General features: G+C 53.4%; 1 protein-coding gene across 1 annotated transcript in view; it reads left to right on the top strand.

Moving 5' to 3' along the window:
* LOC131096395 (zinc finger protein 91-like) overlaps positions 1-11,037 on the top strand; it is a 117,275-nt gene extending 106,238 nt beyond the window's left edge. The window contains 3 exon segments of the mRNA XM_058044735.1: positions 6,944-7,851; positions 10,432-10,934; positions 10,937-11,037. Of these exon segments, the coding sequence (XP_057900718.1) occupies positions 6,944-7,851; positions 10,432-10,934; positions 10,937-11,037 (1,512 nt within the window).
* Positions 11,038-22,026: the final 10,989 nt, after the last annotated feature.

Here is a 22,026-nt window from a genome sequence, read left to right as displayed (position 1 = left end):
TCCCTTTTCCTGCCAGGTCACTGCAGCAGTTCTTGACTTCCTTCCTGTGTCCGTGTAGGCTGTTATAGCATCCGACAGTGGCTTTCTGTGATCTTTTTGGGCATTGAATCCAACCCCACTGCCCTACCCAGTTCAATGGTATATTGGGAATATCATCAGTGGCAATCACACTTCCAGCTCCCAGCAGTGCCTCTTGTAATTCCATACTGTTTATCACGTACCAGGTCAACGTATCTTTCTTCATTGGTATCCATATCTGATCAGGCTCCTTTCCCGTAATCTGTAATGCCTGTTCACAACCCTTCTTTAGCAGGTCAGCCAAAATTTAGATTTTTTGAAGAAGGGTTTTATGCTGTTGAAGTGGAGGACCTTCCCCTTCTAAGGCCCACGCCTCCCCCGTTTTTCTGTTTTGCTGAATAAGTGCACCCAGTAAAAATTTAGTTCCACACCCAACTGTCAGCTGTATGGGGAGGTTAAGATCTCGTCTCGGGACACTGCCCTGTGTCACACTGCCCAATATCTGCTGAAGTGTCTTAACCTGCTCAGAGGTTATATGGACAGGTTATTCTGGGTCAGTCCCTTTTAGTAAAGGTTGAAGTTCATCTAACCACTCATTTGGGATGCCCACAATAGGGCGCAGCCATTGCAGATCACCAAGCATCGTGCAATGTATGTACTTTAATATTCAATTACAATTTCTGGGGGGTAACAACCTGATCAGTAATCTGCATTCTAAATATCTCCAGGGTGCAGATAATTGAATTTTTTCAGGAGCTGCAACCAAGCCATGTAGTTCCAGGGCCTTATGTATTTCTTGAATTTGTTGACCTGTAAAAGGTTGTGGCTGCACAAATAAAATATCATCCATGTAATTATAAATCGTTGTTTTGGCCCAGGCCTGTCGCAAAGGTTGTAAAGCATTGTCAACATACAGCTGACACAAGGGTCACTGTTGCGCATTCCCTGTGGGAGAGTAAGCCATTCAAATCTCTTGTCTGGTTCTTCCCTGTTTAAAGCCAGTAAGGTAAATGCAAACCTCCGAGTGTCTCGAGGGTGAAGAGCAATAGTAAAAAAACAGTCCTTAAGATCCACAATTAACAGTGGCCAGTCCTTTGGCAACATGGCTGGGTTAGGCAAACCTGGTTGTAAGGCTCCCATAGGCTCTATTTATTCATTTACCGCCCATAAATCTTGTAGCAAACGATATTTTCCCGACTTCTTTTAAATAACAAAAATAGGGGTATTCCATGGGCTTACTGACAACTGTAAATGACCCTGCTCATATTGTTCTTGTACTAGTACATGTGCTTGTTCCAGACTTTCCCTTTTTATCGGCCATTGCTTAACCCACACTGGTGTGTCCGTGTTCCAAATGAGTGGGATTGGGAAAGTCCACACAATGGCCATTAGCCCAAAGGGTACTCATTTGTCAGCACTACCCCCATTTGAGCCAAAATGTCCTGACCAATGAGGCACTGCACAGTAGGGGGCAAAGGCACAACAGAGAAAACACTCCGTAAAATTTTTCAATAGATAGTTACTGATAACATGGGTGATTTCCTTGCAAGTGTTAAGCCTCCAACCCCGGTAACTGCTGCTGTGGTTGGCTGTAACGGCCAGTTGTGGGGCCAGCAATCCAGGCTGATAATCCTGGAGTCTGCACCAATATCTAATAAACCTTCCAAGGTTTGCCTGTCACCCTGATACTCTATCAATACAGGACGTTTTAGCCGAACGTTTAAGTCCATTGTTAACTGAGTAAATCCTCCATTGGAGCCAAATCCCTCTTCCCCCGGGACTGTGATTGATGAGGGGGTAATGTTTTAGTCATTTGCTCCAGTAGAACTAATTGAGCTATCCTCTGTCCTTTCTCAACTCGTATAGGTGAAAAAGGACCAAAAGGGCCGCTCCTCCGTGTGAATCCTCTGGTGCCTGACAAGATGAGAGCTGGTCTGAAACCTCTTCCTGCATTTATCACACTCATAGGACTTCTCCCCAGTGTGGCCCCTCAGGTGGTAGATCAGGTGGGAGCGCTGGCAGAAGCTCTTCCCACACTCCCCACACTCGTAAGACCTCTCGCCAGTGTGGATCCTCTTGTGGACAATCAGGTTCGACTTGTGGGTGAAACTCTTCCCACACTCGGACACTCATAGGGCCTCTCCCGGGTGTGCATGTGCTGGTGGCTGACAAGGGAGGAGTTGTACTTGAAGCCTTTCCCACAGTCGGGGCAGAGGAAAGGCCTCTCCTCTGTGTGAGTGCGCTGGTGCCTGAGGAGATCAGAGCTGGTCTGAAACCCCTTTCTGCATTTATCACACTCGTAGGGTTTCTCCCCGGTGTGCCTCCTCATGTGGACAGTCAGGTGGGAGATCTGGCTGAAACTCTTCCCACACTCCTCACACTTGTAAGACCTCTCCTCGGTGTGGCTCCTCAAGTGGACCGTCAAGTTGGATCTCCGGCTGAAGCTTTTCCCACACTCCTCACATATATAGGGCCTCTCCCCCGTGTGGATTTTCATGTGGCAGATCAGGCTGGATTTCTGGCTGAAGCTCTTCCCACATTTCAAGCACTTCTGGGGCTTCTCCTTACCCTGAAGCTGCTCATAGACCACGAGCTCTGAGCTCCAGGTGCCTCCCTAGTCCAGGGTGGGCCTTTCCCCCCTCAGATGCCTGAGATCTGCGTTTGCAGCCCCTCCTCGTGCGGGATCTCTGGGGTTTTTCCTCCCTGTTGGATTCCTGTGCTGTGGAGCTGCTCAAAACAGCCTCTTCCACAAGGTTCTGCTGTGGGGATTTGTCCGCCCTGGTCTCCATCCTCAGCTCCTGGTCTGGGGGAGGAAGGACAAGGAGAGGATGGGATTTGCCTCCGTGCCACAGGGAAGGACAAGGAGATCCTCCCAGTGCGTCCCCAGCAGGACGGCTTTGGCAGCAGGGTTGTCCTGCAGCCGGGGGCCGTGCTGGGGCGGGAGATGGAGCAGGAGAGAGGGGGAAAGGGGCACTGAATTCCTCCTCACCTGCTTGGGGTTGCTGGGCCATCTTCCTCTTCCTCACGACCTCCTCCTCTTGCATCGGGCCAAGGTTTAGAAACAGGAAATCCTGGCTTGGGGGAAAACAAGGGCTGGGCGCGTTGGGTTTGATGGTCCCGCTGCCTGTCTTGGTGTCTGCTAAGGAAGGCAGAGCCTCCCTTAAAATTGAAAATGTAAACCCCCTCCCTCCAAAGTACTATAATTTTGAAATTAAGGGGCTCTCAGGGAAAGATATGGAAATAGGAATAACAGTTCTTTGCTAGGAAAAATAAAATGAAATATGTAATAGTAGAAAGAAAACCACTGACAGAGTCAGAATCCAAGCTGACACCCTGTTAGTCAGGGTGTTTGTTGCACTCCAATTAAATGGTGGCTGCAGTCCTCCTGGAGGGACAGATGTGGTTCTGTTGAAGCAGTGGTTCCTGCAGAAGGGTGTAGTTTTCCTCCAAAGGTCCAGTGGTGGTGTAGATAGGTCTGGTCTTCCTCGGCGAATCCAGGGGAGAAGAAAAGCTGCTCCTCTGGGAATCCAGTGGGAAAAGCCTGACTGTGGTGTTCCAAATCTCTGATTATATCCAGGTAGGAATGCCTGGCTCCTCCCCATGGGTGGAACATCTACCAATGGGGTGAGGTAATTTTATCAGTCCTGCAGTGAGGCTCAATGGCCCATTAACAGAAGATATCTCCCTGGAGGGCTTGTGGAAGAGATAAAGAAAACTGCCCAATTAACAGAAGATAACTGCCCCACCTCTAACAGATGGCAATAGAATACATACCTCCACTCACATCTTGCATTTCCAACCTCAGACACTCTCCGTTGCTCTCAGTAGCCCAAAGTGTGATCCCAGTTGCTCCCTTTTAACAGCAGTATGATCCCAGTAACTTCCAATATGATCCAAGTCATGTACCACCATTCCCAGTATGGTCCTAGTATAATCCTAGCTGCTTCCAATCCATCCCAGTATGGTCCAAGCTGCCTCCAGCTACATCAACACAATCAGTCCCAGTATGATGCCACTTGCTACCAGCGTGCTCCCAGTTGCTCACAGCATCTCCCACTCACTCTCAGAATGATCCCAGTCATTCCCAGTATATCACATTAGCCCCTAACATGGTCTCAATTGGCCCGGCAGGTTCCTACTCACTTCCAAAATGATCCCAGGATGATCCCAGTACAGCCCAGTCCCTCCCAGCGATGCCACTCCTGGCATCCCCCAGCCCTGTCTGTGTTCCCCCCTCCCAGACTGCATGATAGGAGCCCCAGGGGCTGGAAGGCCTCAACCAACATCCCCAGCAAGCCCCAGTGTGGATGTGCAGCGTCCAGTTTTCCCAGTTTGCCTCTCCTTCTCCCCAGGCAGGGTTCTCCTCCTCCTGCTCCTCCCGGCCCCAGCGGGTGGGAGCAGCTGAGAGCCCCGCACTGCCCATGCCGACCTGTCCCGGCTCCATCCCCGCTCCTGCCGCGGGCTGCAAGGGCTGCAGGACCGGGGCAGGAGGAATGGGATGGTGGAGCAGGGAGGGAGAAGCAGCAGGACAAGGGCTGGAGGGAACAAGAGAAGGAGGAGGAGGAGGAGGTGTGGAGGAGGAAGAGGAGGAGGACGGGTGGGAGGAAGAGCTGGGTGAGAGGAGGAGGATTGGGAAGTGGAAGCGGGGGGAACACAGGCTCCAGCCCTCGCTTTCTCTGCAGCACTCCCGGACCCTGGGGCATTTCCCCTCCATATCTCAGGTGATCACAGAGGGGGAGCTCAACCAAATATCCTGGGTGCTCCATAGGTGGGTATTTTTTTGGGGATGGGGGGATTTTTGGAGCTCAAAGGACTCCAAAGCTAAGCTGCAAATGCCCATTGGGGAGATTCTGGCGGTGTCCCAGGAGGTTGTTTCTTCGCGGGGGAGGGCAAGAGAGGGGAGAACACTGGGACACCGAAGCGTGTAGCCCAGAGAGAGGAGACCGCCAGGATTCAGCCCGGAGAGGGGAACACCCTTGCGAGGGGGAAACCCTGGAGCTCCCCACAGCCTGGAGCAGAGTCAGGGGAAACGGGAGCGCTGAGACACCAAGAGCCCCGGCATTGCTAAGAGGGAGCCCAGAGAGGGGGATCTAGGGAACCCCTGGGGGCTGCAGGGAACCCTCAGCAGCACAGAGAAGGGGGAGCCCCAGAAGCCCAAGGTCAGAAGAGCAGAGAGGGGGGACCCTGGGGATTCCCGTGGCAGCCTGGAGAGGGTATGGACCCCTGGAGAGGAGAACACTCAATAGATGCAGGACTCCAAGAAGTCCAAAGTGGAGAGACCAGAGAAGGGCAATTCATGGCGAGCTCTTTTTTGGAATAATCATGAGACATTCAAGTCTTGGCAGGCTTAAGGATGGTATTTCTCAGGGTTTTTCCAACTAAATTTTTTTGGTCTGGAGATTTTTATGGACACAAAATGTCTGGAGACTTCTAGAGATGGGTTGGGGCAGGAGGAATGCCCAACAAAATGCTCTCATACCTTGTTTTTCTCTTGGAAATAGGATTTCTCATTTCCAAACCTTAGCCCAGTCTGTGAGCTCCGTTTCTGGGAACACCCACTGTTGATTAATTTTATCAGTCACTCAGTGAATCTCAATGGCCTATTAACAGAAGATATCTCCCTGAAGGGATGATGGGTTATGGAAGAGATAAAAATAAACCTGCCTCACCTGGTTTTAACAGCTTGCCCATTAATAGAGAATATCTGCCCTGGTGTTAGGAGGGATGTGTCATGGAAGTGATAAAGAACACTGCTCCTCCTGGTTTCAACAGATGGTGATAAAATACATACTGCTGGTCACATCTTGCATTGCAACATAAGACAAGATGGACATGGACCAGGGGTTGATGCCAGGCACGGTGGACACTAGGAATGGGATGACACAGGGAACAGATCAGAGAGCGACACCAGGCAGCAGGGACAATGTACAGAGGTGACACCAGCGGGTGTTCCCAGAGACAGGGCAACAGACTTGGCTGAGGTTTGGAAATGAGAAAAACAATGTATGAGAGCATTTTGTTTGGCATTCCTCCTGCCCCAACCCATCTCTAGAAGTCTCCAGACATTTTGTGTCCATAAAAATCTCCAGACCACCAAGATCCTGCCCAAAAAAAAACTCCAGACCAAAAAAAATTAGTTGGAAAAACCCTGAGAAATACCATCCTTAAGCCTGCCAAGACTTGAATGTCTCATGATTATTCCAAAAAAGAGCTCGCCATGAATTGCCCTTCTCTGGTCTCTCCACTTTGGACTTCTTGGAGTCCTGCATCTATTGAGCGTTCTCCTCTCCAGGAGTCCACACCCTCTCCAGGCTGTCACGGGAATCCCCAGGGTCCCCCCTCTCTGCTCTTCTGACCTTGGGCTTCTGAGGCTCCCCCTTCTCTGTGCTGCTGGGGGTTCCCTGCAGCCCCCAGGGGTTCCCTAGATCCCCCTCTCTGGGCTCCCTCTTAGCAATGCCGGGGCTCTTGGTGTCTCAGCGCTCCCGTTTCCCCTGACTCTGCTCCAGGCTGTGGGGAGCTCCAGGGCTTCCCCCTCGCAAGGGTGTTCCCCTCTCCGGGCTGAATCCTGGCTGCAGGACAACCCTGCTGCCAAAGCCGTCCTGCTGGGGACGCACTGGGGGGATCTCCTTGTCCTTCCCTGTGGCACGGAGGCAAATCCCATCCTCTCCTTGTCCTTCCTCCCCCAGACCAGGAGCTGAGGATGGAGACCAGGGTGGACAAATCCCCACAGCAGAACCTTGTGGAAGAGGCTGTTTTGAGAAGCTCCACAGCACAGGAATCCAACAGGGAGGAAAAACCCCAGAGATCCCGCACGAGGAGGGGCTGCAAACGCAGATCTCGGGCATCTGAGGGGGAAAGGCCCACCCTGGACCGGGGAGGCGCCTGGAGCTCAGAGCTCGTGGTCCATGAGCAGCTTCAGGGTAAGGAGAAGCCCCAGAAGTGCTTGAAATGTGGGAAGAGCTTCAGCCAGAAATCCAGCCTGATCTGCCACATGAAAATCCACACGGGGGAGAGGCCCTATATATGTGAGGAGTGTGGGAAGAGCTTCAGCCGGAGATCCAACTTGACTGTCCACTTGAGGAGCCACACCGAGGAGAGGTCTTACAAGTGTGAGGAGTGTGGGAAGAGCTTCAGCTGGATCTCCTGCCTGATTGTCCACCTGAGGAGGCACACCGAGGAGAGGTCTTACAAGTGTGAGGAGTGTGGGAAGAGTTTCAGCCGGATCTCCCACCTGACTGTCCACATGAGGAGGCACACCGGGGAGAAACCCTACGAGTGTGATAAATGCAGAAAGGGGTTTCAGACCAGCTCTGATCTCCTCAGGCACCAGCGCACTCACACAGAGGAGAGGCCTTTCCTCTGCCCCGACTGCGGGAAAGGCTTCAAGTACAACTCCTCCCTTGTCAGCCACCAGCACATGCACACCCGGGAGAGGCCCTATGAGTGTCCCGAGTGTGGGAAGAGATTCACCCACAAGTCAAACCTGATTGTCCACAAGAGGATCCACACTGGCGAGAGGTCTTACGAGTGTGGGGAGTGTGGGAAGAGCTTCTGCCAGCGCTCCCACCTGATCTACCACCTGAGGGGCCACACTGAGGAGAAGCCCTATGAGTGTGATAAATGCAGGAAGAGGTTTCAGACCAGCTCTCATCTTGTCAGGCACCAGAGGATTCACACGGAGGAGCGGCCCTTTTGCTGCCCTGACTGCGGGAAGGGCTTCAGGGACAACTCCACCCTCGTGACCCACTGGCGCATCCACAGTGGGGAGAGGCCCTATGAGTGTCCTGAGTGTGGGAAGAGCTTCTCTCAGAGCTCTACCTTGAGCAGACACCAACAGAGCCAGCACTAAGGGCAGCCCAGTGAGTGCCCCAAATGCAGGAAGACCTTCCTGCGCTGCTCCAGCTCCAGCCACTACAGATGCATCCACCCTGGGTAATCCCCAGGGAACCGCGGTAAGCAGAGCCCAGGCCATTCCTGTTGCTGGTTATCCATTTTAGAAACCACCTGTCCAGCTGCTTCACATCTTCCTTGCACCCCGTGGCCTGGATTTTCCTTTCATTTCTGTTAGTCCCTTCAAAACACACAAAACTAGGGTAAAAAAAAAGACATTGGAATAAGCCATTGATGGGGACATGGGGGGATCTGCCAGGGGACGGGGGGACATGTTGGGTTTGAGAGAGGTGGGGGTTCCTGGGAGGGACTTGGGGGTTGCTCAGGGCTTTGGGCAGAACAGGCCCAGTAGCTGCAAAAGTGCTTGGGGACCCTGGTGAAAGTTATGGCGTGGCTGATCAAGGCCCCCCTGCCCTGGAACTGTCTCCATGTCCCTCTGTCCTGGTTGCCAGTGTCCCTGTTCAGGATCCCCCTCTCCCTGCTGTCACCCCCTCTCACCCACCCATTCCCATGTCACCCTGGTACCGTTCCACTGCCATCCCAGCCTGAATCTCATTCCAGTCTCATTCCCTATCCGTCTCCCATATTCCATGTCTCTGTTCCCCTTCTGTTATTCACGGTCCCGCTCCTGTTCCCATATTTCCATTTCAATATTCCCCGTCCCATACCCATATTCCAATTCCTGGTCCCTGTCCCCATTCTCTGTGCCATTCCAGTTCCGGGTGCCATTTCCGATCATGTCCCCATTCCCATGCCTCTTCCCTGTCCCCATACCCACTCCCTGTCCTCATTGCCGTCCCCATTCCCGCTCCCGGTCCCCATTCCCGCTCCCTGTCCCCTCTCACCGGACGCCGCCGCCATTGCTCCGGCCCCTCCCGGCCCTCACATAACCGAGCAAACCCCGCGCTGCTCCCGCCCACCAATCCCAGTGCGCGATCGCTCTCTTATTCTCATAACCAGGCCTTCTATCATGGCCCCACTAGCTGCTGGCTGCAGCCGCCTCCGAGTGCTGTTTGCTCCCAGTTCCCTCTCAGTTCTCCCAGTAAAAGCGGGACTGGCAGGGAAAGCGCTCCCAATTCCTTTCCGCTGCTCTCATGATCTTTCCCAATGCTCCCAGTTTCACTCCCCAGTTTTACTGCCATGCTGTTTCGGAACCCGCCCAGGGCAGAGCGCAGCTGCTTTTGGGTGTCAGCATTGCCTGGGCCGGTCTAGGAGTGAAAGAAAAGTGGAAGGAAGAGGAGGAACAGACGAGGAGTAAGTGGAGGAGCAGAAGGAAGAGGAGCAGCACAACCACGTTGGTTTCCCCGCCGCCTTCCCCTGCCGCTCAGGCTGAAGCTCCCCTGACTCCTGCTGCATTGCCCCCTCCAGATTACGCAGGTGAGTGGGGAGGGGGAGCTTGCACCAGATCCATCGGGGGGTCTCTGGGAGGGTTTTTTCATGGGGCAGGGGATCTTTGACTCTTGCAGGACCTCAAACCTGAACCGTGAATTTCCCATGGAGGGAACAGCCTCACGTTCGCCTGGTACCGATGGGCACAGGGGTGATCTCGGGCTGGGGGATGCCCAGGAGAGCAAAAGGGAGCTCGGGAGCCCTGGAGTGGGGAAGAGCGCAGAGGGGCGATCCCGGAGCTGGGAGACAAACTGGCTGCCTGGAGGGGTGGGGGAGGCTGGGGATGAGCGGGCTCCAGGCCCCTCATAGCTGAAAGGGGCATTGACTTCTCCAGCTGCACTTGGGCAACAGGACTATCAAACCCAACATGTTCAGCCCTTGTTTTCCCCCAAACCAGGATTTTCTTTTTCCAAACCTTGGCCCGATGAAGAAGGAGGACGCCGTGAGGAAGAAGATGGCCCAGGAGCCCCAGGCAGGTGAGGAGGAAGTCAGTGCCCCTTTCCCCCTCTCTCCTGCTCCATCTCTCACCCCAGCACAGCCCCCGGCTGCAGGACAACCCTGGTGCCAAAGCTGTCCTGCTGGGGACGCACTGGGAGGATCTCCTTGTCCTTCCCTGTGGCACAGAGGCAAATCCCATCTTCTCCTTGTCCTTCCTTCCCCAGACAAGAAGCTTAGGCCAGAGACTAGGGAGGTCAAATCCCCACAGGAGAACTTGTGGAAGAGGCTGTTTTGTGCAGCTCCACAGCACAGGAATCAAAGGGGAAAGAAAAGCCCCAGAGATCCCTTACGAGGAGGGGCTGCAAACGCCGATCATGGGGATCTGAGGGGGAAAGGCCCACCCTGGGCCAGGGATGGAGCTGCAGCTCAGAGCTGGGGATCCATGAGCAGCTCCAGGATGGGAGGAGTCTTGTAAGTCCTCAGAATGTGGGAAGAGCTTCTCCCTGAGATCCTCCCTGATCCGCCACATGAGAATCCACACAGAGGAACGTCCCGACGAGTGTGATAAATGCAGGAAGAGGTTTCAGATGAGTTCCTGTCTCATCAGGCATCAGCAGAGTCACAAAGGCGAGAGGCTCTTCTGCTGCCACCATTGTGCAAAAGGCTTCAGGTACAACTCCGGCCTCATCACTCCCTGCGTGTCCACAGCGGGGAGAGGCCCTACGAGTGTCCTGAGTTTGGAAAGAGCTTGACCCAGAACTCCACCCTGACTGCCCACCTGAGGATCCACACGGAGGAACAAAGCTATGAGTATGCAGAGGGTGGGCAGAGCTTCAGGACAACATCTGAACTGACCATCCACCAGAGAAACCACGCTGGGGAATGGCCTTTTGAGTGTGGGGAATGTGGGAATAGCTACCAGAGGAGAAGCCACCTGACCCACCACATGGAAGTCCACACAGGTCTGAAAGAGCGCTACAAATGTGGGCAGTGTGGGAAGAGCTTCATGTCAAAGTCCCACCTGATTGGCCACCAGAGGATCCACACTGGAGAGAGGCCCTATGAGTGTATTAAATGCAAGAAGAGGTTTCAGACCAGCTCCTTTCTCCTCCTGCACCAGCAGCTTCATACAGATGAGAGGCCCTTCAACTGCCCTGACTGCGGGAAGGGCTTCAAGCAGAACGCTGCTCTCATCAGCCACTGGTGCATCCCACCGGGGAGAGGCCCTACGAGTGTTCTGAGTGTAGGAAGAGCTTCTCTCAGAGCTCTATCTTGACCAGACACCAACAGAGCCACCCCTAAGGGCAGCCCTGGGAGTGCCCCAAGTGCAGGAAGAGCTTTGTTCCCGTGACACCCTTTGTCCTCTGAATTTGGGTCCTTTCCTCCCCCTTTGAGATGTTTTCCCCAGATTGGATCCTTTCCCCGTCTTTTGCTTCCTTTCTCCCTATTTTGTGTCTTTTCCTCCCTACTTTGGATCCTTTCTCTGTCATTTGGGTCCTCCCCCCATTTTGGGTCACTCTTCCCCTATTTGGGGTTCTTTTCCCCCTTTTTGGCTCCTTTCCCTATTTTTCATCCTTCCCCCCTCTAGTTTTGAACATCCTCCCCTTTGACTTGGTGAAGTTTTGGGGGCATCCTGCCCTCCAACCCTCTCCCCACCCCTTAACCCCCTTCACCCCCCACCCCCGTCCACCCAGGCATGTCCCCAGCTGTGTTCCTAATTGTCCCCCCATGCCCCATGGACTCAGTGCTCACTGTCCTGGATGCCCTTGAGTCCCCAGCCCAGGACTCTGGATCTCCTTTGCCAGGAATTCCGGAGCTGGCCTGGCTTCCAGGGAACACCAGTGGCACTGGGGCTCGGGGTGGGTGGCGTGGCAGGGTTGCTGGGACAGGGTTTGGGGTCATCTTGGCACTGACCGAGGGTCTTGTCCACTCTGCAGTGAGAAGTGGCCCTGGCTGGAGAGTATGGGATGGATGGGGGCAGGAGAGGTTGGACCCTGGTCCAGATGGACACCAGTCCATGGATCCCACTCTGGATGGACACTGGTCCAGATGGACATCCGAGCCATGGATCCCAGCTGGATTCTGATCTGGACAGCCCCTGGCCCTGCAGCCCCACAGCCTGGCCTGCCCCCAGCCCAGATGACCACCAGCCTGCCCACAGCCTGGCCCATCCCACTGTCCCACCAGTCCATCCCAGTAGCCCCCAACCCAAAATCCCCCCAAATAAACCCAATGCTATCACATCAGCTCCACATGGTCCCTGCAGAGGGAGAGGGAGACTGAGGCGAGGCCTGGGGAGGTGACTTTGTGGTGATGGGAGGGGATTTTGGGACCGACCCTGGAGAACCCCAAAAGGAGCACCCACCCCCCAAATTGTCACCACAGCATGGTGGGACCTCCAGCTGTCACTGCAGGAGCCACCAGCTGTCACTCCAGGAGCCACTGTGACCCTGCAGTCCCTTTGAGGGGTCCCCTCAGTGTCACGGTCCACGGTGTCCCCTCGGTGTCACTGGCACGTCCCCACTGGGAGCAGCGGCATCACCTCCTGGGGCACAGGTGAAGGAGGAGGAGGACGTAGGGGCGGGGGGGGCGGGGGCAGTGCAGAGTCACAGAGCATCCTTGAGGGGATGGAAGTGGTTAGGGAGACACCAAAAATGTTGCTGTCCCTTCTCCCCCACCATAGGATGTGGGCCACCCCCTGTTTTGGGGCACTGGTGACAAATTGGCGGGTGGTGGTGACAAAAAGCACAGGTGCCACCTCAGGGATGGCACAGAGAGGGGTCCTGCAGTGCCACCAAGTCCCCCACGCTGAGAGAGTGACAAAGGGGGGGTCAGCAGGGGGGATGGGGAAGTGTGGCAGGGGTGCCACGGAAATGCCCCCAATTCGCCTGTGCCCGGGATATAGGGGTGGTGGAGCTCCGGTCACGCTGTCTCCCTGGCAGCCTGTCACCGTGGCCGTGTTCACAGGGGTCTTAGCATGAGGGAATAGACGAGGATCTGACTCCATGTTTCAGAAGGCTTTATTTATTATTTAATTATATTTATTATATTGAAACTATACTGAAAGAATAAAAGAAAGGATTTCATCAGAAGGTTAGCTAAGAATAGAATAGCAAAGAATGATAACCAAGGCTTGTGGCTCAAACTCTCTGTCCAAGCCAGCTCACTGTGATTGGCCATTAATTAGAAACAACCAACATGGGCCAATCAGAGATCCACCTGTTGCATTCCACAGCAGCAGATAACCATTGTTTACATTTTGTTCCTGAGGCCTCTCAGCTTCTCAGGAGGAAAAATCCTAAGGAAAGGATTTTTCATAAAAGATGTCTGTGACATATCACCCTTTTTATTTTAGTTAAATTAAAAAGAAAAGTGTTTGTCATTTTGTCTGCTGTACCCATGCAGAAGAAAGAACAAACACTTGACGGGTTATCTGTTGCCAATGAAAAACCTCAATCAAGTGCTGATGTGGAATGATCAGGGAAATTCTTCACTTGTAGAACATAAAATGCTATCATATCACTAAAACAATCTTACAACATAAGAAAATGCTTAAACAATGCAAAGAAATTCATTGCTTCAACTCCAAACAGCTGAGTTACAGGAGAAAGTCCATCGACTGAAGATGTTCCTCTTTGACATTTCTGAAAGTCCCTTTGGGTCCTGAAACAGGCTTGCAGAATCCTGAAACAACAAATTGCTGAAGAAAAATCATCAATAATTATCAAAAATCCATTGACAGTTATCAAACAATTTTGAGAAAAAATTTTTAATGCCTTGGCCACACTCCTTTATTGAACTACTTGTAATTTTTGGCTCTTCAATGCTTTTGAGGTGCTACTAGCTCTTTCAACTTTTTTTTTTTTTTTTTTTTCCAGAAAGAGCAGCAGCAGCAGAGAGGAGCCTGAGAGGCCCTGAGTGGGCCCTGGCCCACGTGGAAGGATCAAGAACCCCAGACCTGTCCCACAGAACAGTGGTCCAGGTCCTGACGGGGGAAGCAAAGCCTCCAAACCCAGCAGCCGGCCGGGCGGTGGCCCTGGCCCAGGGAACCGAGCCAAACAGCCAGGCCCAGCCTGAGAGGCGGGCTCTGTGTTGTCACAGCCCAGCACCACACTGCCAGTGCAATGGCAGAACAAGTGACCAAACGCTTCCTTCCCCCCAAAATCACTGATGCATGTTGGTAGTGAGGGGACAGAAGCTGTCCTGAGAATCTCCATCTCGGGTCTGGGAATGTTTGTTCCCCACAGAAAACAAGCGATGATGGCTTTCCGCCATTCCCTCTGCCTCTGCAATGCAAATGCCAAAGGTGTTCCCCCCATCTGCCTCCCAGTACCACCCCCACCCCCTCTGGGCTGGGGACCAAAGGCAGAACTTTCAGGACCCCCCTCCCCCTTGCGGCTGGGGCGCATGAGGGACGGCAGGGAGATTCGCACCCCCCAAGGGGAAACAACTGACCAAACACCCCCCAACCCGCCAAGAACGCTGAGCTTGAAAGAAGGCGGCCGGGCTGCTCCCGCACTCAGCTGTTGAGCCATGCCTCCTCCACGGAAGGAGAGGCCAGCCACTGAAACCGCTGTTGCAAGGGCAAACGGCATGGGACGGTCTGAGCTCAGATATGCTGCCAGTTCCCGGGCAGCCTCTGACGCAGACATGGAGGACGGAGTCCCCGAAGGCGGCAGAACTGCTGGGGTGGCTGGTGGCGGGGGCGAGGCCAGAGAGAATGCAGTTGCAGCAGGCGGGCGGGGGTGACGGCGGCAGCACTGGGTCGCTGGTCTCAAATGACACCTCCGGCATCGGCGCTGAGGGTGAAAGCAGGGCCACCGCGAGTGGAGCTACAGGGACCCACATGGGGTCGGCTCTTGGTGCATCCACAGGCGGCGCAGCCTCGGACACACGCTGGCGGCAACCGCCATTGTCACTGAGTGCATCGCCTGGCAACACCAGCGCAGCTGCGGGAAGCGGCGGAAGCGGTGCCTGATCGCTGCTGCCTTGCAACACCGGTGCAGCCGCGGGAAGCGGTGTTTCTGAGCTCGCAAGCCCAGGCGGGGCCGCTGCACCCACAGGCTCTGCAGGAGGGACGGCCGCGGGAGAGGCCACATGGGGAAGCACCCGCACCCGTGGGGAGGGTTGGGGAAGCCCCACAAACTCGGGAGGCGGGACCTCAGGCACCGATGCCACCCCCAGGTCTGAGCGATGCGAGGTCCAAGAGGCCGGACGGGGCGATGCCTGCCGAGCTTCCAGGGGCGGCTCAGCCCACTCAAACCCCTCTGAGAGCAACGGAGGAGGGAAAATGTGGCTCCATTTGAGCATGCTCCGAAAATGCAGGGGAAAAACTTCTTTGGCTGCGGGCAAGACTTCACCCCTCTGCTGCGAGCCAGGGAGGCTGGGAAGCAGCAGATCATCTCCCCCAAAAGGAACTTCTCCCATGAGAATTCGGGGGAATAGGGCTTGCCTCCTGCAGTCAGCAATCCAGGGAAAGGCAGGCGCTCTCTCTTTCAAAACCGGAAAGAGTGCCCTGAACACTGGATAAATGCGGGGGAACCCGAATCCAAGGTTCAAAATGGCTTGGAAAATGGGTTCCATGCATTCCCATACAAACATATCAAGGGCAAAGAGCACATTCGTGAAAAACCCAAAGAACTTTGCCCATCGAAAAAGCTCATAGAAATGTCGCTCCAATGTCAGGGTCTGTCCTAGTAGACAGATGACCTGATGGTTCGTAGGAATGATCTCAGAGTGCAAAAACCAACACGGTACAAGAGGGTTTGCAGTGATAATCAAATCAAATGCAGTTTTATTGAAATAACCACAGCAAAAATGCGATAGAGGGATTAAGGCAGAGGAAAAGATAGAGAAAGAGAGAAAGAGGAGGGGAGAGGGGATATAGCTACCAACGCAGAGACGAAGTCCTTTGGTGCAGTCCAGCCGAGGATCCGCCTGCTACGCTGGTGAGATCTCAAAGGCTCTAGCTAACTCAGAGGATTTTATTACTGAAAATTGTGAGGGGGGGGGGAACAGATACAATAGGGAACAGATGTAACAGGTAGTCCATGTTCTCAGCAGTAAGTGAGAGCCATTGTTTTCTTTCTCCAGTGGTCACAATCTGCAGGCAAACATCTTGCTTTGGTCACTTGCCTCCCCCACACACCTTCCCCGGGCTGGGGGTTTCAGCTCCAGAGCTGCCCGCGGCTCCTGGCCGGGCCCTGTCCCGGGGAGGCGGCGCCCGAGCGGGGCCTGGGGGACACCGGGGAACACGAGGGGGCCCTGGAGGAGCTCTGCGACCTCTGCGAGAGCCTGGACAATGCCAATGGTGAGGTTAAAGGTCATTGGGGTCACTCTGGGGTCATTCAGGGGTCATTCAGGGTCTGGGATGGGCAGTCAGGGTCACTGGGGTCATTGAGAGGTGATTTGGGTCACTCAGGGTCACTGGGGTCACTCAGTGGTCACTCTGGGGTCACTCAGGGGTCATTTTGGTCACTCAGGGGTCATTTTGGTCACTCAGGGGTCACTCAGGGGTCATTGGGGTCACTCAGTGGTCACTCAGGGGTCACTCTGGGGTCACTCTGGGGTCATTTTGGTCACTCAGGGTCACTCAGGGGTCATTGGGGTCACTCATAGCTGGTTTGGAGATGGATTTTGTGCCATTTTTTCCCCATTTAGCCCCACGTTTTCCTGTTTTAACCCTGTTTTTTCCCATTTCTGTCCCATTTCTCCCCAGAATTCTGCTCTTTAGGGGGCCTGGAGGTGGTCCTGGACCTGCTGGGTCACCGCTGGCCCCCTCTCTGTGCCGGGGGTGCCAGGGGCTGAGTTTGGGGCCATTTGGGCCATTTGAACCCCGTTTTCTCCCACTTTCACCCATTTTAACCCATAATTTCCCATTTTAACCCAAAGTTTCCATTTTTCTCCCCAGAATTCTGCTCTTTAGGGGACCTGGAGGTGGTCCTGGGTCTCCTGGGTCACCGCTGGCCCCTCTGAGCCAGTGCCGCTGGGCTGGGGCTGAGTTTGGGGCCATTTGAAGCCCATTTTTTCCCATTTTAACCCAAATTCTCGGTGTTTCTCCCCAGAATTCTGCTCTTTAGGGGGCCTGGAGGTTGTCCTGGACCTGCTGGGTCACCACTGGCCCCCTCTCCGCGCCAGGGCCGCGCGGCTCCTGGGCTCGTGTGCCCAGAACCTTCCGGCAGCGCAGGGCCAGGCGCTGGCGCTGGGGGCTCTGCCCGCCCTGCTGGGGGCGCTCCGGGGGAACCCTGACCCGCGCATGGCCCCCGCCGCGCTCTTCGTCGTCTCCTGTGAGTCTGGGGAGAATTTGGGCATTTTGGGGTTTTTTTGGGATCTTTTAGGGATTTGGGGATTTTTTTCGGATTTTTTTCAGGTTTTTTTGCCTTTTTTGTGATATTTTTGTGAATTTTTGTGACTTTTTTGTGATTTTTTGTGTATTTTTGGGGTTTTTTAGGGGAGGATTTTAAGGGTTTTTTTTTGGGGGGAGTTTTAAAGATTTTTTGGGGGATTTTTAAAGGGTTTTTTTTTTTGGGTATTTTGGAATCTTTTAGGTATTTTTTAGGGAATTTTTCTGATTTTTTAGGGTTTTTCTGGGATTTTTAAATTTTTTTTTTCTGATTTTTTGGCGTTTTTTGGGTTGTTTCAGGTTTTCTTGTGATTTTTTTGTGATTTCTTATGTGTTTTTTTGAGATTTTTTGGGGGATCTTTTTCATTTTTTAGGGACTTTTTTATTATTCTTTAGGGATTTTAGGAAGATTTATTTGGGATTTTGGGGGAACTTTTTAGGGATTTTTTAGGGATTTTTTGAGATTTTGGGGGATTTTTAGGGGATTTTGGGATTTTTTTGAGGGGAGATTTTTGTAAGGAATTTTTTGGGAGACTTTTTTAGATTATTATTTTTTTTTTTTTAGTTTTTGGATTTTTTAGGGATTTTTGGGGGATTTTGGGTTTTTTGGGGGGAAATTTTAGGGGATTTTTGGGGCATTTTTTGAGGTTTTTTGGGATGTTTTTGGGGGGAGGTTTGGGAAGTTTTTTGGGGCTTTTGGGGTGGTTTTTTGTCAATTTTGGTGCTATTTTTCCCGGTTTTGGCTGTTTTAACGCCGTTTTTCCCCTCCCCAGGCCTGGTGTGGGCCCAGCCCGAGGGTTTGCAGCAGCTCGAGGCCCTGGGGGGGCTGGAGGTGCTGGGGGGAGCCCTGCAGAGCCCCTGTTGCCTTTTGGATCAAGGCAGGCGACCTGGTTCTGAGGTACAGCTCGACAGCCCTCTCTCTAGGGCCGTTCGGGCCAATGACATACGCAGACACCAATGTGGTGGACGGTCAAAAGGCGTTTATTACTTCTTCTCATGGGGTCTTATAGTCTTAGGGGTCTCTACGTCAAAAAGGGGTTTGTCCTTCTTACCTATGGTTAGTAGGGGATGGAAAAGTACTGGGTAAGGGATGGAAAGTTACTGGCTTCAGTGGGGCAACATTCCTATTGTTAGTCGGACCACATTCCTATGTTAATTTCTTATCTATGAGTACCTGAGGGTCTTATCTATGGGGAACCGAAGGTCCTAGCTTCCCGTGACATCGCGAAATCTTCCGCAGCGCCTCTTCCCTAGCTACCACATCTCCCCCTCCCTTTTCACAAATGAATGAGGTAGTCGTGTACATAGATACTGAATTGAGGTATAAAGTTGTGACTTGACAAGGGAAAGGGATTTTGGGAAACCTGAGTAAGCTTTTGCCAGACAAGTTTTGAAAATCTTGTGACTGGCAGTGTTCTTTGGTTGAATTCCCTGGTTGAATTCACAGCAGTTGTCGTCGCCCTATGAACAGGATGTTGGTCCGTTCCAGGCGGCTCTGAACGAATGAGACCAGCTTGTTCAGCAGGCATGGTCCGAAGGTGACTGTTAGAAACAGCATCGCCAATGGACCTATCAGGACAGAAATCAGAGTGGTTAGCCAAGGTGATTGATTGAACCAGGACTCGTACCAGCTCTGTTGGGCCTCCCTGTCTTTCTGCCTCTGGGCCAGTCTGTTCCAGAGTTCTGCCATGGAGTCTCTCACGACTCCCGTGTGGTCTGCATAGAAACCCTTTCAAGGCGGCACACAGGCCCCCTTGCTGCATGAACAGGAGGTCCAGGCCTCGCCTGTTCTGCAAGACCGCTTCGGAGAGTGAGGAGACCGACTTCTCTAGATAGGAGATGGACTTCTCGATCCTCTGCAGGTCCTCGTCAATCGTTGCCTGCAGTTGGGACAGTCCTTGATGCTGTGTCGCTAGGGCTGAGACACCCGTGGCCGTTCCTGCTGCTCCCAGGCCGAGCAGCATTGCGATAGTTATACCTGTCATTATTTCTCTTTTGTGGATCCAGCTGGGTCCCTCAAGAAGATGGTACATCTCTTCGTCTGAGTGGTACAAGACCCCAGGAACAATCAGAACTTGGACACAGAAGTCGTTAGAGTCATTGAATTTGGGAAGGAACACACAAGGACTCACTCCGGATTGCTGGCAAACCCACATCCCCGATGCGGATGGGACTGCCCACTTATTGTTTTTCCTGTTCAGCCTGCCAATTTTGGTGCAGATGTTACCTCCCCGCTTAGCTAGGGTTGAATTTCCAAAGCATCTGCCTCGGCCTGTGACTTGACTCAGGGTGATTCCTTTGCGAGGGGTGTCCCATCTGCACTGGTGAGGGGCGTCGGCTGTGGAATAACTGAAGGGAGTGTCTAAAGCGACTCCCTCGTAAAAGGGGGGTTTGACATCGTAACAAAGCCAGCAGGATTCAGTTAGGTTAGGGTTGGATTCGTTCAGGGATACAAAGGTAGCCTCTAACATACAAAGGATTGGGTCTGCATCTGACTCGGTTAAGCGACTCATCTGAAAGGTTTCCACTTGACCGGTCGGGACATTGCTGACCCCTGTGGGTAAGGTTTTGGGGTAGGTTATGTTTCTCCCTTTCGGCACACTTTTAATCACTTTGTTGGGTCCGACTGCTCGGGGTGCTGACGGCTGGAGCCTGATAATTTGCACGTTCACCCTCTCTTTTGACCCTTGAAGGACTACTGTCCACGTTCTGCCTGTGGCCCAGCTAGGGTGATCTGGCTGCAAGACCGTCATGTTGTAATCAGTGCATGCCCGAAAGTTAGGGATTTTAATTTGGTTTCGATGGGAGTTTTCGCGAAAGAAGACGGGTATTTTGCAGCCGATGGGTGCCCAGGTGAACTGTAAGAATTTGTCTGGTTCTTGTGGGTCCCACCCAGGCCCCGACGGTCTGGCATCTGTAACTATGGTTTCGCAGCCCCAGTGCCCACAATATCCCCACCCTGGGTGATTGCAGTAGCTTTTCCCAGGGTTTGAAGCTGGGCGCCAGTAGGATAGGTACGAGTGTTTGGCGTGTAGGGAATAGGGGTTTGCCCTAGGCTGTCCTGGAAACAGATCGGTGATGCGGAGCACAAAGGATGGGGTGTTCGGTGTGGTGATTTCTCTGAGTGCTCTGCCACTACCAAGGTGTCGCATGACCCACCTGAAGGGCCGATGGGGGTAGTGATCTGGGCTGGCTTGCCCTCTGGTGACAAGCCCCAACAGCAAAATCACACAGAAACACCCTTGGTGCTTGGGTCTCACCCACGCGGGTCTCTTGGGTGCTGCCTGACGGCTTGGTGGTCGGTCACTTTCGTCTGGAACCGGGATGTACGCGTCACGAGGACATCCCACGAGCAGGTCCTGTAAACAAAGACTCACAATTCTCGTCAGTCTCATTCTGCTCGCTATGAAGGTCCGGTTTAATTGACTTAAGTGGACACCACCTGATTTTGCCGTCCTTTTTGACAGCTGCGTACCCTCTCCCCGTGAGCATCAGCCTCCAACCCTGTTCCCACTCGCCTAGCTCGTTTCTGATTATCACCTGTGGGCCCTCTTCTAGCGCTCGAGTGGCCCAGTGTTTTTGGACGGGACTGTTTGTTTCATCTCCCCTAGGGAATTGATTCAGTGCCAGCAAAGCAGTTGCCAGCATACGTGCCTGATCTCCTGGGGGAATGGCATTGGCAAAGCCCTCTGCTTTTGCCAATACTTCTATCTTGGTTTTCAGGGTCTGGTTTGCTCTCTCAACTATGGCCTGCCCGGTACTGTTGTGTGGGATGCCTTGCACTAACGTGATGCCCCATTTCGCAGCGAATTCCTGTACTTGTTTAGAGATGAAATTGGAGCCATTGTCCGTTTTGATCTGCTTGGGGATACCAAGCCAAGCCATGGCTGTCAGCCAGTGCTGAATTGTGTTTTTGGAGTTGGTTTTGGGGTGCTGTGTGGCTATGATCGTCCCGCTATAAGTGTCTACTGTCACTGCAAGCCATGCTCGGGGCTTCATCAGTTCGCACCAGGTGAAGTCTGACTGCCAGATTTCTGAGGGCTTGAGACCTCTCTGGTTGACTCCGTAGGTCCAAAGGGGTGACTTCTGGCAGTAAGGGCAAGTGGCTACCACATGTTTCGCGTCCGCCGTCGGGATTCCGCATCTCTTCGCCAGTGCTTTGACTCCGATGTGGAGCGACTCGTGCAGTTGACGAGCTCTTTGCAGGGTCCAAACGCCTTTTGCTGCGGCGTCCGCTTTATCGTTGCCGGTCTGGAAGTAGCCTTTGACTGGGTCATGGCTGTTGATGTGGATGACTGACACGGTGCCCTGTCGCGAGGAAAGCGCTTCTTCCAGCATTAGGGCTGCTGCTGATGTCGACACTCCTGGTCCTGCCATGGCTAGGCAGAGCCTTGCCACGAATATAGAGTCCATTACGATGTTGAGGTGTTCGTCTTGGAAGAGTCCGCACGCCAAAACCACTGCTGCTGCCTCCAGCTGTTGCACTGACAGTGTGGGGTCACACGCTTTGACGCAGTGCCATTGCTCTCCTGCCTGCCACACTGCTGCTGCGGTTGAAGTCGTGGAGGAAGCGTCTGTGAAGACCATTGGTCCCGGCTGCGGTCTGTCCTTGACCTTCGGTGGCACGTCCATGTCGACTACGGTCAGCAGCTTTGTCCAGGGTGGTCTGGAGGAGTAGGAGATTTCTCCTCTGAAGCCGGAGAGAGCAAGGGCCAGGTACTCTGATATTGTGGCTGACTCCGAGGTCGGCTGCTTGCGAAACGGAAGGTGGATGCTTGTCGGCTCTGTCCCTAGGTGTTTCAAGGCGAGTCTCCTGCCTTTCATGATGAGACTGGCGATGCATTCGATTCCAGGGGAAAATGCACGAGCGGGTCTTCCAAGGACCACCCATTGGATTGGTCGGGCCTTTTCAGCAGGTCCTTGGGCCAGTGCTCCCACTCCCCCCTTCG

Source organism: Melospiza georgiana, unplaced genomic scaffold (genome assembly GCF_028018845.1).
Source record: "Melospiza georgiana isolate bMelGeo1 unplaced genomic scaffold, bMelGeo1.pri scaffold_29, whole genome shotgun sequence".
NCBI lineage: Eukaryota > Metazoa > Chordata > Aves > Passeriformes > Passerellidae > Melospiza > Melospiza georgiana.
This window is presented reverse-complemented; position numbering and strand designations above follow the sequence as displayed.